A 15,199-nucleotide genomic window follows, 5' to 3' on the forward strand; every position below is an offset into this window, starting at 1 on the left:
GTGAGTTTCACATTTGCAGGAGGCTGGCTGAGTGCTCTCCCGAATCCCCAACACCCTACACTTACCCACGGCACCTGAACAGAGAAGACGGCGGGCCCTCGAGGCAGGGACTGTGTGCCTTGTCCTGGAAGGTCAATGTGCTCAGAACGATCAGTGATGTAAATGAGTGAGTGACTGAGACCCACTCAAGGTCCCATCGGTAGTGAATGATGGGACCAGAATTTGATCCTGGGCAGACAGACTGCAAAGCTGTCCAAGATCCTCACTCCAGCCCTGCCTCCGCTTCGCTTCTCCCTGCCGTAGATGGGCACCACTCCCAGGTGCCTTTCAGTGCATCTCCCCAGCCGCACAGTGCACATCGCACAGAATCTCCACACCACCTGCCTGCCAGCCTTTACACACCGAGGGTTGATGGCACCAATAGCCCGGCCAGCGTGAAACACTGACAGGTACATGGTGTTTTTCTTAAAAGCCCTTTTTGGGGAAAGGCATTACATGTGTCTGCAGAAAGAAGGGGTCTGTCTAGTGGAGAAGTTGCAGTAGGGGAGGAGGACACAGACCACAGGCACCGGGGCTGTGCTGGGTCACAGGAGCAAGAGCCGACAAGGCTGGGGGTCCATCTGGGCCCCATCAGGAAGGGCTGAGATGTGCCAGCCAGGTTCTGTTACAGGAGAAGTATGAGCTGCTTCTCTTAGCTCTGAGCTCAACTCACTGCCCAAAACAGCAGTAAGGACCCAGGCTTATGTTGGCTATATGTCCGTGTGCTAAACACTGTATGTAGGTTGAGCTAGAAAGACTCATGTGCTTTCTGAAAGTGAATTTGTTGAAAGTCACAAAGCTTACTTTTTAAAGAGGCCTCTAAGGAGGAGGCATCAGAGAGTTTTACCATGTGAAATCAGGCCATTTGTATATGTACATGAGCAACATGCAGGGTCCAGCTCAGAGGTCACAGTAGTGAGCTGATCACTCAGGATCAGCGGTTTAACACAGACGATAAACTTAACTTTCTGCGGTCAGCAAACTGCAGTACGTACCATTTTCTGTGACAAGCTCAGAGCAAGTGAATGCAGCCTCTCAGAGCCAGCACACACAAGCGTGGGGATGCCATTCCGCAAGGGACCGCAGTAAACCTTTTGAATCAGAACATCACAAGGAAACGCCTTGCCGACGCATAATTTTTTTTTGAAAAGATGCAGAACAAGTGTAAATCTGCTAACAGGTCTGCAGCCCATCGTGGCTACCATGTCTGTTGTTGGTGTCTTTAGCATTTGTGCCTGGTAAACCTTACCCAGCTTTTATCGGCATGACGAGACACGGTGAAATATTCTCAAGGGCCCCGGGTCTACAGTGCTTCCAGGCTTCCAGCATTGAACTGCCAGCTCAGCTTGTAGTCCCTGGCTTCAATTCTAATTTCTAGGTGAGGAGAATCAAAGGATATGGAACTGCTCAGTTTCCACTCCATCCTCTCACAAAACTGCCAGGTAGGAGCTGTCATCCCCATTTTACAGATGAGGACGTTGAGGTTCAGAATAATGAAAGAGACTCCCAAGGTCACACAGTTGGAAGCAGTGAAGGTGATTTTCCCCGGGTCTTCCTGAGTCTTAAGGTCTGCTCTGTGCGGCTGCCAAGCGTGTGCCTCCCACACAAGGCTCCGAGGAAGAGTCTGGGTTTGCAACAGGGTACATCCAGGTTCAGATCCTGCCTCTACACATGGGCTTTGTAGCCTTGGGCCTTGATTTCTCTCCTCGTGAAATGGTGATGGCAGTGTGCCTTACAGTTACAGTGACAATGGAACGGCGGCCGCAAGTAAAATTTCCAGGAACTTGCCAAGGGCTCAAAAAGTGGTAGCCCGTGGTATCTTTTTTCTCTGCACACCCAACCAAGCTGTTTCTGCTCCTAGAGTTGTTCGAGCTGTGCAGTCCCTAGGCTGGCACCCCTGTGCCTCAGTCTCCTGGCTTGTGAGATGGGCTGGTAACACCTCCCTCGCACGGGCAGAAGGAAGGGGAACACCAGCCCCCTGCAGGGCAGATCTGACCCGGTTGCTGGTTCCTTGGGCCACAGGGTTCAGTGACATCTAAATTTTCTTCTACCTCATCTCAGCGTCCCCAGAGATCTTAACTTTGGGGGATCACGGACGGACCCTTTGGAGAATCCAATAAGAGCTTTCTTCCTGCTCCCAAGAAAAATGCCCCTAATTTCAGAGGTTCTCAGTTGTGCCGAATCCCATGCATGGACTTAAGATTAAGCACCACTGCCCAGGAGACCCTTCTGAACATTAATGCTTGGATGTCTTTGGCCTCCTGCCTGATGAGGGTGGGTGAGTGGGTTCCCAGCCCCTGAGCAGGCATCCGCCCAGTTTACCGAGAAAAATGGGAGAGAGCCAGGCCAGGGGCAGCCAGCTGTGCTTGAGAAGAGTCTGGGCACCTTCATGTAGGAAGGAGGGACACTCTGGCAAATGGGGTGGGAACGAGCCTTCTAGAGGAGCTGGGACATCGAGGAGGCTATGTGGTGGCTTTGTCAGGCTCTCTGGTGGCCACAGAGGACTTTCCCCACCTTAGGCTTGTAGGAAGAACACTGGACTGGGCCTTCTGGACCCGGCGCTGCTCCCTGTCAGAAGCACCTGCAGTGGTCATTCATTCAGGAAATAGGTACCAGCCGAGGTGCTAGGCACGGGGGACACAGAGCTGACATGACACACGCAGTCTGTGCCCACAGGGAGCCTGCAGTCTGTTGGCCGAGCAGCCAGCTGTCCCGCCTGGGCACAGCGATCACCTCCCTCCCCTTCAGCTTCACTTAGGGCATCTGTGAAATGAGACCCCGTCACCTGCTCCGCCCACCCTAGGGGGTCACTGGGAGGCTGAAGTGGAATAACGGTGGGGAAATTAGGACATGATCAGCTGGAGTTTGGGGCTGAAATCCTGCAGAGCCCCCCAGGGAGTCATGTTTGATAATTCAAAGGATAGACCTTTTCCCTAGTTTCCTGGAGTTTTGTTTTTATACTTTTAAAGAGAGTCCACTTCCTCACTTCTTAAATTGGAATGATAGTGCAATCGTCCCTCATGATCAGCAGGGGGATGAGTTCCAGGATCCCCCACGGATACCAAAATCCACAGGTGCTCGAGTTGGTCATACAGAGTGGCGGAATGTTTGCATGTCACCTACGCACATCCTCCCATATACTTTAAGACCATCTCTAGATTACTTATAGTACATAATACAGTGTAAATGCTTTACAAATAGTTGCCAGGCCCACAGCAGATTTAAGTTTTGCTTTTTGGAACTCTGGAATTTTTTTCTTTTTTAAACATTTTCACTCCAAGTTTGGTTGAATCCATGGATGCAGAGCCCACAGTCATGATGAGCTTGGGTTTTTAATGTGTGTGAAGTGCTTAGCACAGCGCCTGGCACACAGTAGATGCACAGTTTTCACACCCCCTTGGCTGCCCGGAGCCAAGATGCTTGGGTTCTACAATCTTTTCAAGCCAGTAAGAGAGAAGCTAGTTGGCGTGTTGGATGTTTGTGCGTCTCTGGGAAGGAGTGGGTACCACGTGGAGATGCTTGTCCTCATACAGGAAGACCAGAGGCTTTCCTCGCAGGCCTTCCAGATGGCCCTCCCTTCCCCCACGTCTCAGGGCAAAAACCAGCAAAGACAGGATCAGCTCATTCAAATGTCTTCATTCCCCAAATATTTCCCACAACTGCCACCCACACTGAAAGCCCAGAAAAACAAGCCCAGTTCCTGCCTTCGGAGTCGGAGGGCCGGTGGGCATTTCTTGAGCTAGAAAAGAGACAGGCTGGTTGGCATTAAAGTTCAAGAGTGAGTGAATACGTGTAAGCACATTTGACTGTCCTTTGTGATTGGATTTTTGCTTTTTGTTGATTCTTATTTTGTGGTTGGCTTTATTCCTTTGATAACTATGTAAGTTTAAAAAGCTAAAGCTCTAAGCTGTTCTTAGAAACAATGAATAGTACATACATGTAAATTTTTTTTAATATGGGCAGTAAAAAAAAATGTAAGAGGCTCTTGCCTCATAGTTGGAAGGGGGAAATCTCTTTGCTTGTTTTTTTTCTGCTGGTTTTACTGTTTTTAGTATTGATTTGTATAGGCTGTTTAAATAGTAAGGAATTAGCCTCTGCCATATTTGTGGTAAACCTTTGTCCCTTTCATTATGCACTTATATTTTATTTCTGGATTTTGTGATGGACATACGTTTTATATTTTGGCGAAGTCACATCTGGTGACCATTTTTCGTTTGTGACTTCTTTCAGCCTCTTTCAGGCTAAGAAGGGTGGTCCCCATTCAGACACAAGATAGTTCCCTGAATGTTTTTCTAGGTAATTGATTGCTTTCGGTTTTCTTTTCTTTTAACATTTACTCGTGAAGTCGTTTAGAATTCATTTCAACACATGGCGTGTGGTGAGAATCCAAAGTTTTTTTCTTACTCTTTTGATCAGCTAGAAGAGATCTTCTTGCTCCATTTATTTAAAAAAAAAAAACCCACAAGCTATCGTGTTTAATGATCACTTCCCTTCCTTCCTTTAGAAAGAATACAAGGCGGGTGGAGGGTATAGCTCAAGCGTGTTTAGCATGCACGAGGTCCCGGGTTCAATCCCCAGTGCCTCCTCCAAATATTAAATAAATAAATAAACCTAATTACCTCCCCCCACATTAAGAAAAACACACATATCTTTAAAAAAAAAAGAAAGAAAGAATACAAGGGAAAAATAGTTCCTGCCCTCAGGAGGCTCCTACGCTGATGGGAAGGGCTGTGTGAACAGGTGGATACGTGTGTGCGTGGGCATACACAAACACATACACGCAAATAGAACATCAGCTAAAAGTACAAAATGGCAGCCTGGACTGTACTAAAAAGGCACAGAGTAACCGCTGAGATAAACTCACCAGCATTCTGCTGTGTCTGGTTCGTGGTACACCGTGTCTAGTGTACATGTGTCTGTTTCCAAGAGGCTTCCTGGTAGGAAAGAGAAGTTTCCCATCTCTTTGTTTCCCACTGTGTGACCTTGGATAAGTGACTTGACATCTCTGAGCTTCTGTTTCCTCAGCAGTAAAGTGGGCACAGCTATTCTTACTCACATCTTGGTTGCGAGGACTAAGCAGCATCCTGCTCACTGAGTCTAGTGATAGTGTCGGGCCCACGGCGGGTGCTTACCTAGTGATGCCTTCCTGTCCTTAAGCCAGACTCTGAAGGGAGAGGAAGGGGGGGGCAGGGGAAGGTTGTGGAGGGCCCAGGAGGGGGCTCGGGGGCCACCGCAGGCGGGCTCAGCTGGGCCTTGGTGGTTGTTCAGGGAGTGGTGAACGGCGAGGGCAGCTGAACAGTGGGGTTGGTCCCTTGGTCAGGATTCTGAAGCTCAGACCCGAGTGAGGGCTTGAGATGGAACTTGGGTGTCTTTCCCAGCAATTTCTAAGGAAAGAAGTGATAGGTTCCAAATGGTGCTCTGAGAGGATGGTTTTTGCTGCCATGCTTTTTGCTGCCATGCCTGGGAAAATGTGGGACCATCCCAAGCGTGTCACACAGAGAAAATAACATCCCTGCTTGAGTCCACACATGCTGCTTGAACCCAAGACACTCCCCCCCACCACCGCCCCTTCCCCTCCCCTCCCCCCCTCACTGCCCACTCCAGCTGGGACAGCAGGACAACTAGCAGAAGCAGGTGGAAGGGTAGGAGCCAGGGTTTCAGGAGTCCCAGACCATGGCTCAGGTCACAGGCCTGGATGGCACTGGGCAGAGAAGGCGCTTTACATGGAAGCAAACTTAAGAGACCTTTGCTGGTATGTCTGGACGCCAACAGCGAAGAGGGTGACTTCACCCACAGGACGGTCCAAAGTGTGGTCAGGGGAGGGAGCTCCAGCCAGGATTCCTGGGTTCCAATCCTGGGAAAGGTGCCTCGCTTCTCTGGGCCTCAGTGTTTCCATCTGCGAAATGGAGTGACCCTCAAGGTTGTGGTGAGGATTCTGTGGGTCAGTCCAGGTACAGCACTCTGACCAGGACCCTGTCCACAATGAGTGCCAGGAAGCGTGAGCTGGCATGTTCCACTGTCACTCTCACTGTCCCCTGCACAGGGGCAGTGACATGGAACCTCACTGGGTAATGCCTGGCTGGAGGACATCACGACTGACTGGCCCAGCCCAATCCCGGGGCCAGGCCCTGCTGCTCCTTCCAGAGACACAGAAGGGCAGCTCCAGACTCCAAGGCTTGGCTTAGTTTCCCCCTCCCTGCTTTTCAAAGTTACATCAAAAGTATTATTACGTGGTGGTTACAAACCCAGACTTTAAAATCAGACACTGAATAGACATTTTTCCAAGGAAGATACACAAATGGCCAATAAGCATACGAAAAGATGTTCAGCATCCTTAGCCCCTAGGAAATATGAGTCCCAACCACAGTGAGGTACCCACTAGCATGGCTGGAATCAAAAAGACAGGTAGCAACAAGCATTGCCGAGGATGTGGAGAAATCAGAACCTTCATACGTTGCTGGTGGGAGCGTAAAATGGTGCAGCCGCTGTGGAAGACAGCCTGGCAGTTCCCTAAAAGTTAAGCCTGGAGTTACCATATTACCCATTCCTACGTAAATACCCAAGAGGGATAAAAAATATATGCCCCAGGGAGGGTAATAGCTCAGTGGTAGCACGCATGCTTAGTGTGTATAAGGTCCTGGGTTCAATCTCCAAAACCTCCATTAAATATATATATATATATAAACACACAAAAACTTGTGTACAAAGTTCATAAAAGCATTATTCATAATAGCCAAAAAATGGAAATAGCCCTGATGCCCACCAGCTGATGAGCACGTGAACAAAGTGTGGTGTATCCACATAGTGGAATATTATTCAGCCATGAAATGGGATGAAACACTGATGCGTGCTACAGCGTGGATGACCCTTGCAAATGTTATGCTACATGAAAGAAATGAGTCACAAAAAGCCACCTGTTGTATGATTCCATTCATATTAAATGTCCAGAAAAGATAAATCCTTAGAGATAGCAAAACATGTTAGTAGTGGTCAAGTGCTGGGAGGAATGGGAGTAGAGAGTAACTGCTTTGATGGGTACAGGCTTTCTTTTTGGAGTGATGAAGATTTTCTGGAATTTGATGGTGATGATGGCTGTACAACTTTGTGAATATAAAAAAGTTATATTCTGTTTATAAAATATAAAATATAATATAAGAAACAGTTAATTTTATACTTTACAAGGGTGAATTTTATGGTATGTGATTTATATCTCAATTTTTTAAAATTTAAATAGACCTAGGTTCAGATCCTGGCTGTGTGGGCAAGTTACTTAACCTCTCTGTGCCTCATTTCCCTCATCTGTAAAAAGGGCATTAAAAAGTCCATGTTTCCTAGGGTTATGAGTATAAATGAGTAAAATAAAAGTACCTATACAGGGTAATAGCACTTAACTAGAAATTGAATTGTAATTATTAGCTAATATTGCTGTTGCCACAACATCTGTTTCAGCCCAAACAGCCTGTCATCTCCCTTTACCCTATTACATTGGAAAGCCTTTTACTAATGGGATAATTCACTTAAAAGTACATTGTAAACCTCGATTTATAATCTTGTGTTTGTAATGCAGTTGTATGTATAAACTCTAACATGGTTGACAAGCGTAAGGGAGCGATTACTCATTATTCTGTATGAATTCTAGCCCACAGTAGTGTTCTCTGTGTCACCCTGAGGGACATGTGCCATGTTCATTGCTATCCAGACGTCTACCCAGTTTTAGTGTGTTCCACTTGCCACCAAGAGCTTTCTGCTCTGAGTGTACAGCTCAGGGGACGGCTGAGAGGACGGCTGAGAAGTGGGGCAAGGCCCCTGGTGTACCTGATGAGTTGGGCTTCAGGCTCAGTGCAGTGGGGGAGGCTGAGTCCTGTTTTCACACTGCATGCCTACCCCCACCCCCTGCCCATCATCTCCTCCCCAGAGCCACCTACTCTACAAATAGAGTGGAGATGCTGGTCCCCAAGGCACTAGGGCACTTACCAGGCAAAGCGAGAAAATTAAGAGGAATTCTTTCTGTTTGAAAGAGCCTGGGTCCCGGAGGCTGGCTTGGATTTTACTCATTCACTGGAGATCTTGTGGGATGGAACATCTGTTTCCTAATGGAATAGGTCTTATCAGCACACAAAAGACTGACTCATCCCTCTTCCCCACCCCCATTCTTTCCTGTACAGGGAGCATGTCGGGAAAAAGAAATCTGGTAAGAACATTTTCCATCTTCTCTTATTCATTCAGTGTTTAGCATACCCCTCCTGAGCGATGTACCAGGCTATGCGCCAGGCTCTGGGCACTACAGTGGGGATACAGCAATGTGGATGGATGGATGGATGGGTGGATGGGTGGATGCTTGATTGATTGGTTGATACCTCACCCTATTTTCCAGAAAAAGGATGGAAGGTTTTTTCATTCTATACCTAAAGATTACAAAGTGCAAGAGAGCTGGTGTCTTTCCCGAGAAGGCCTCAGTGGCGTCGGGGAGACAGACAGCTTCCTAGCCGGGCCGTAAGGTGTCAGGTACCTTTGTTCTGCTTTAGAGGAAGGGATGCGGTAGTGTAGAGCCAAGAGCATTCTCCTCAGGTGTCAGGAAGGGGTCTTAAAGAAGGCACCCTGGGTCTTGAAGAGTGAGCTGGAGCCTTTCACACAGCAAAGGACGTTCGGAGCCGAGGGGACAGCGCGCGGGCTGGGCGGGCATGCGTGCGTCAGGCCCACTCTGCCCGGCACTGTGCCTCCTTCGGCCGGCCGCAGTGCTGCGCGGGGACCGCAGCTCCCACTCACCTCCACTCTCTCAGCGGTCAGTTCTCTTCCTCCAAAGCACCCTTTCCGTTCTCTGGGCAGCACCGCTCTTGTGTCATGGAAAAAGAGAAGGTGGGAATTTGCATGTGCACCAGACAGTGACTGAGTTCTCACGGGCTTGGGGTTGATCCGCTTAGGTTCACAACTGCCGAGCTGTGTTCTCCTGCGACCCAAGAATATCCTGCACATCTGCAAACTTTTGCACCACATCTGGAGCCAATGTGGTCTTCAGAGTGTTCCAGAATGCTAAATTCTTTTATTTATCTAGGACTCCAGGAAATTTGCGGGGGGTTGATACGGATTGAGGGAGAGGAGGCCAAGCAGAGATCCCAGAAGAGAAAAAAGATGCCTCCTCTCATGGGCCTCAGTTTCCTTACCTGTAAAATGGGGACGATGGTAGTACTCAACCTTGTAGGATTATTATAGGACTTACAATAATATGTATAAAGCACTTCGAACAGCGCCTGGCATGTTGTAAGAGATACATGTTGGTGCAGTTTTTATATGACTACTCCGGTTAGTTCAAAGACACAGATGTTTCTGTCCAGCATTAGCAGCAATTCCAAATTCAACAGTTCTGGTCCCTTTATTGCCCCCTGGGTACAAGGCCTGTGGTCAGCTTTACAGGCCCCAAGGCCATTCATGCAGGAAAGAGTGGAGAGGAACTGGATCTGTTTGCCTCAAGGTATGGTGTCCAGAATGAAGTCCAGCCTTTCCCCAACCAGTCTGTTTACAGCTCTGCTTTCTGGCTTAATAGGTACTGGCCGGAGCCGTGGCATCCTGCTCAAGCTACAAATAGCCCTTGAGCTGGGGATAATGATACGTTTCTTAGAAAAGAGAAGGAGGAAAATGAGAAGTAGACAGTCTTGGCTGGTCACAGAGTTTCTGGCTTTGAGTGTGCAGAGACTTTCCTGGAGGGAGCGGGTGGGAGGGAGAGAGGAACGAGACAGCTCTGGTTTGTGAAAACAGAAGTGTTCTGTCAGGACAGCCCTGATGAGGGGACTGGTCTGGAAAAGAGAAAAGAAGCTTTAATTTGTGGTGACCACTATTGCATCATTCACCTGCAATGATGAGGGACGGATTTATTTATATTTCAACTGGGTGGAGAAGAACGTCTTTCTTCATTCAGACGAAGAACCTATGCTGGGATTAGCCTTTTTTTTTTTTTTTTATCTGACCTTTGAACACTTCCTTTATGTTAGAACAAGCCTTCTTGATTAAATTTGAAAGGAATTTGAAAGGTTGACAGCCCAAGATTTCTGTGCCAGAAATCTGAGTTAAAGAAGGCTTATCTCTCTCCACAATTTCCCTGTCATGGCTGGCTGGCTGGCTGGCCCCTGCAAGGCTTTGGCTAACGTGGTCTCAAATTCTCCTCATCCTGCAGGGAAAAAAATCCTCCTACCAAAACTTAGCAGATCATATGATTATTTAAGGAGCATCTTTTCTTCCTGATTTTTCTACCCTTTGCTTATTAAAATATTCTGTTTACTGGCTCTTTCCCCAAGACTGGTAGTATAGTGAATTTCTAGAAAGAAAGACCTACTTCACCATTACTCATCATTTTAAAAATTTGAGAATAACCATCATGAAGGAAAAAAAAACATTCAAATAGAAAACATCTATAGTAAATGAGGCACTTCACCTTATGAGAGTATTTTATGGCACTTCTTCAATGATAAAATCACCCCTCCACTGTCAGATCTCCTCCTTTCTTCTGACCTTTTCCTTCTCTGCTATTCCATGCTGGACCACAAGGATGACATTTCTTACCTAGGGATGTTTTGATTTCACACTTACAGCTGCTAGAACTTAGCTGCCTGTATCAACTGCAATTTCTGTGCATTATAGAGCTTGGTTGCAATATCACCGTCTACCAGTAGGTGTTCCCACCTACCACCTAAATGGCCTGAAGCCTAATTTGAGATTCCCAGTAGATCAAATGAATGGCATTTTGATCCGTGGAGTGCTCTGGATAAAACGAAGGCAGCCTGTTCTGGAAGAACTGGTGCTGAAAAAAGCAACTCCATGCACTGTCTTCTGAGCCACTTAGTGGCAGGGAACTACAGTCTAAAAGCTACTGTCATCGAAGAACAGGAAGGAGATGTAAAGCTCAGACCTGGCCCCTGAATGAGTCTTGGAGGAAGTACCAGCCCTGAGCCCTGTGCCAGCACCTCATCTGCTGGTGCCAGCCCAGAGTCCTCAACCCTGCTCCCTGCCCTCCTCATTTCCTGGCTTCATGTCTTGTTCACAGTGAGTCCCACAATTCCCCGATCCTGTCACAACTCATAGTTATCCAAAATCGTGGCGGCAGCGTGGTTAGGGGAGTTGGTGCAGAAATGAATAGCTCAGTCCATTGATCAGAGTCCTGAAAATTGCATATGGTACCACTGGGCCATCATCAATTGTTTAAACCGGGTGGCAACAGTTGTACTTTTTGGACAGAATAACCTGACTTAACTAGACCTTGACTTAACCAAAGCCTCTATCCCTACTTATAGGCAAAAAGGGTCTTTGGTTGCTTAGAAGAGGGACAGGTGCCTGCTGATGGCTCAGCACTGCGTGTTCTCAGGAGGCTTGGAGCTGTGTAGGGCAGGGAGGGTTTCTAGATGTCTCCATTCATCCTTTGTTCATTCATTGCACAAATGTCCATTGAGCATCTGTGCTAAGTGCTGAGTGAACAAGATGGGTACAGTTATTCAGTGTTCATTAAGCACCTACTGTGTGCCTGGCTGTGTTCTAGGTCCCCAAGGAGTGCAAAGGCGAACAGCATGTGGGAAGTATCCTCAGAGTCTGGTAGAAAAGGCAGAAGTGTAAACAAAATAAAATGTTATCAGTGCTGTGAGAGAATGCAATTGAATGAATCCCTGAGGTAGGAAGTCATTTAAAGCTGAATTTTAAAATATTCATTCTTTCATTCAAATATTTATTGAGCCTTTGTAGATGCCATCCATGTTGTAGGCCAGAAGCTGGCAAACATTTTCTCGAAAAGGCCAGATAGTAAATATTTTAGACTTTGCGATCCATATACAGTCTATGTTACTAATAATAACTTTTTGTTTCCTCTTCCTCTCATTCTCCTCCTTATTCTTAATAAATCTTTAAAAATATAGGAAACGTTCTTAGCTTCCCTTGCACTAAAACAGACCGTGGGCCTGTGAGCCTTTAGGCAGTGTGAGTACAACAGTAAATAAGAGATCCAGTCCTTTCATGAGGCGTATATTCTAGAGTGGAAAAATAAACAACAAGAGGACATGTTAAATATATAGAATCTATAAGATTGTGCCTTGCATGCATTATCAAGCAATTGCAAGGAGGCCAGAGCAGAGTAACTAAAAATAATTGTGGCTTAAAATTTTTAATTTTGCTTCTTCTTAATTCAGTTTCCACTGATGGTCCAGGAGTAATATGTTTAATGGTAAGAGTGACCCAGACTCCTATCTTGATGTTCTGCCACACATGGCCGGCATTTCCCAATGTCACCTTACAGCCCAAGATGGCTGCTGCAGCCCCAGCCATCACTTTCGCATTCCAGCCAGCAGTAACAAGTAAAGGGTGAAACAGGGTAAGCCCCTCCTGTAAGGATTCTTACCAAGCAGTTACACAGAACACATCCACTTACATCCTAGTGGCTAAAATCTAGTCACATGGCCTATTCCCAATTGTAAAGGAGTCTGACTCCTAGTACCCCAGCCAAAACTCAGGAGTTCTATTTATTACAGAAAGAAGAGAGAATGAGGGATATGTGTCACCTTGGGTAGAGTGGAGAAGTAATTATCAGAGACAGATTAGGCAGGGCCTGTAGGCCACTGGGGCTTTTCCTGAGTGAGGTGGAAGCCATTGCAGGGCCTTGACTTTTGAAGTGTCATCCACCTTTTAAAAGGATTCCTCTAACTGCTGTGTCCAGAACAGATTGTAAGGGTCAAGGCTGGCAGCAGGAGGCCAGTTAGGAGACTAAGAATAGATGGCTCCCATTTGAATGAGGGGGAGAGGAGGAGACATCCCAGGCAGAGAAAACAGCTATGCAAAGGCACCTTCATGCTTTCCAGTTTTATAAGTGAACCAGGGATGAGGTGGCCAAAATGTAAGACCAGAAAGGGAAGCAAAGTCCAGGCTGTGGAGAACCTGAGAGCACCGGGGGGAGCCAGAGCAGGTGCTAAGCAAAGAGTGGCATGATTAGAGTAGCAGTTGGAGGGCAGACTAGAGGGGCAGGATGGAGACCAGTCATGAGGGCCCCGCCTCTGCACCCCTGGCCCAAGGAAGCCTCTTTCAGACCCTGGTGCAGAGGATGTGGCTTAGTGAGGATGTGGGGAAAGCAAAGTGATGGAGTGCTGGCAGGAAGGTCCTCCCACATCAGACCCGTGGCTCTGTGAGAGGGAGTCCTGACAGCCGCCACAAGGGGCAGCAGAGAGCCGCCCAGGCACTTCCTGACCCCTCTAACCCGCTGACTGCCTGCCTGGAAGACCCAGGCTGTCCCTGAACACTGACCCAGGCAGTAGCCTCAGGTTCCAGCCTGACTTGAAGTGGGCGCTTCTCTCCTGTCTGTCCAGTTCTCTGTCTCCAGGTGAGGCACAGGAAGCACAGTTACCTGGATGCAGCCCACCTGAGGTTCGAACAGAAGGGCAGCTGCATTCCTGGGGTTGCGAGCCCTGGGGCAGGCTCTGTCCCGGGGTAAGAGCTGTTGATTCTGGTCTCTACCTAGTGCGCTCACTGGGGCACTTGTCCCCACTCACAGTGACCAGGACAGGTAGCCAAGAGCCTCCAGCAAGCCTGTGTCTGCATTCCCTCATTCACATGGTGGTACTTCTTGTGAGCACAGTGCCAGGTAGTTTAAGAGACAGTCAAGAGCTCACTTGCTGAAGGGGACAGTGACCAACCTGCTCTCAGGCCACTGAAAGGTCTGACAGCGTGCTTGAGGCTGGGAGGAAGTCAGCCCTGCAGCCTGACCTGGGTGGGAGGTGACAGAGGAGGAGAGGAGAGGGCTGGTAGTGAAGATCTGAGAGCTGCAAAGAAGTAAGACTTGGGAGTGGTGGTGGGGACCCTCGGGGAAGGAGAGCCAGCAGACCTCAGACTGTCCTTCCTTCCTGTCATTTTCTCTTTCCTCACCCCCTTCCCCCAGGGGGACCTGGTTCAAATCTAGCTTTGTCACCAACCAGCTGTGGGATCCAAGGCAGGTCACCTGATATCTCGGAGCCTCTGTTTGCTTATCTATAAGATCGGGGTGGTAATACCCACCTTCCAGGGCGGTTGTGTTGAGACAGTGTGTGTACAGTGTGTAGCCTGTGATAGGCATTCATGCAGGGCTGCTTCCCTGCAGGCCTTCTTCTGAACCTCCATCCCACGTCTTCTGTCTCTTTTCCCCCCTCTCGTCTCTGTTCTCATGCTTTCTCCACTCCGGGTGCAAATGACAAGGTTGCGTATCCCCCCGTTACCCTCAGCCTGGGAAAGTGAATGGCCAGAACATGGTCACAGAGCTAAGAAGCAGTGACCTTTCACCCAGCTACAGTGCCCTGCTCTGATTTTCCACATCAGAAATTCCGGGCGCACAGTTCTAACAAAGGGCTTTTGTGCTGCTTCTGGATGGCAGAGGCCAGGGTGCAGACCATGCTGGAAAATAATTCACAACCAGCTCTCTGTAGCCTTTGCCAATTTCCATGGTGTAAATACTCCCACCATGGCCAATTTCAGTAAGACACCACCCAGCAGAGTGGGGAGGAAATGCACAAAATTAGCTTGGGATTGGTGTATTTGGACACAGAAACGAATGTATCAGTGAATATTTCAGTGGTTCACGGAAACAATAGGAGGGAATACTTTGAATCAGGACCTTCAGAAAACCAGGGCCTGGTGGCCACACATCCCGTCTCACAGTCTGCCTGTACCGCTCTGTCCCCATTTTCCTCGTGACTCCTTGTCTCGGGGGTCTCTACTTTGTGTCACCCCTCTAGGGGGTCTTGCTGACCACTCCATTTAATGTAGCAGCCTTTTTCCCATTCATTTTTTGTCTGGCATCCTGGTGGTTTCCAGCAGTGCATCTACCAAAAACGAATACTCATATTATCCTGTAGACTTACATGCTTGTGGATGTGTCTTTCTCCCCAACTAGATTGAGGCTGGGGGTCATGTCTGTTTTATTCACTTTAGTACTCCCAGCATCTAATAGAGTGTTTGGAACATCACTGGTGACTTTGTGAATTAATAGATGAGTGATTTTAGATGGGTGGATAACGATGGATGGATGTTTGGTTAGATGGATGATGATGGACGAATAATGGCAGATAAATGGGTGGATGGATGGTTGGATGGATGAATAGATAAGAATGAATGAACGAACTTTCCCACTTGGCTGTCAGCTTCTTCAAGGCAAGTACCATATCTT

General features: G+C 47.9%; 1 protein-coding gene across 1 annotated transcript in view; it reads left to right on the forward strand.

Annotated features, from left to right (window-relative positions):
• SH3PXD2B (SH3 and PX domains 2B) overlaps positions 1-15,199 on the forward strand; it is a 99,262-nt gene that overhangs the window by 58,513 nt on the left and 25,550 nt on the right. Inside the window, exon 6 of the mRNA XM_032465093.1 lies at positions 8,205-8,230. Coding sequence (XP_032320984.1) covers positions 8,205-8,230 — 26 coding nt within the window. The remainder of the gene's footprint in view (positions 1-8,204; positions 8,231-15,199) is intronic.

The sequence above is a fragment of the Camelus ferus genome, chromosome 22 (genome assembly GCF_009834535.1).
Source record: "Camelus ferus isolate YT-003-E chromosome 22, BCGSAC_Cfer_1.0, whole genome shotgun sequence".
In the NCBI taxonomy this organism is placed as follows: Eukaryota; Metazoa; Chordata; class Mammalia; order Artiodactyla; family Camelidae; genus Camelus; species Camelus ferus.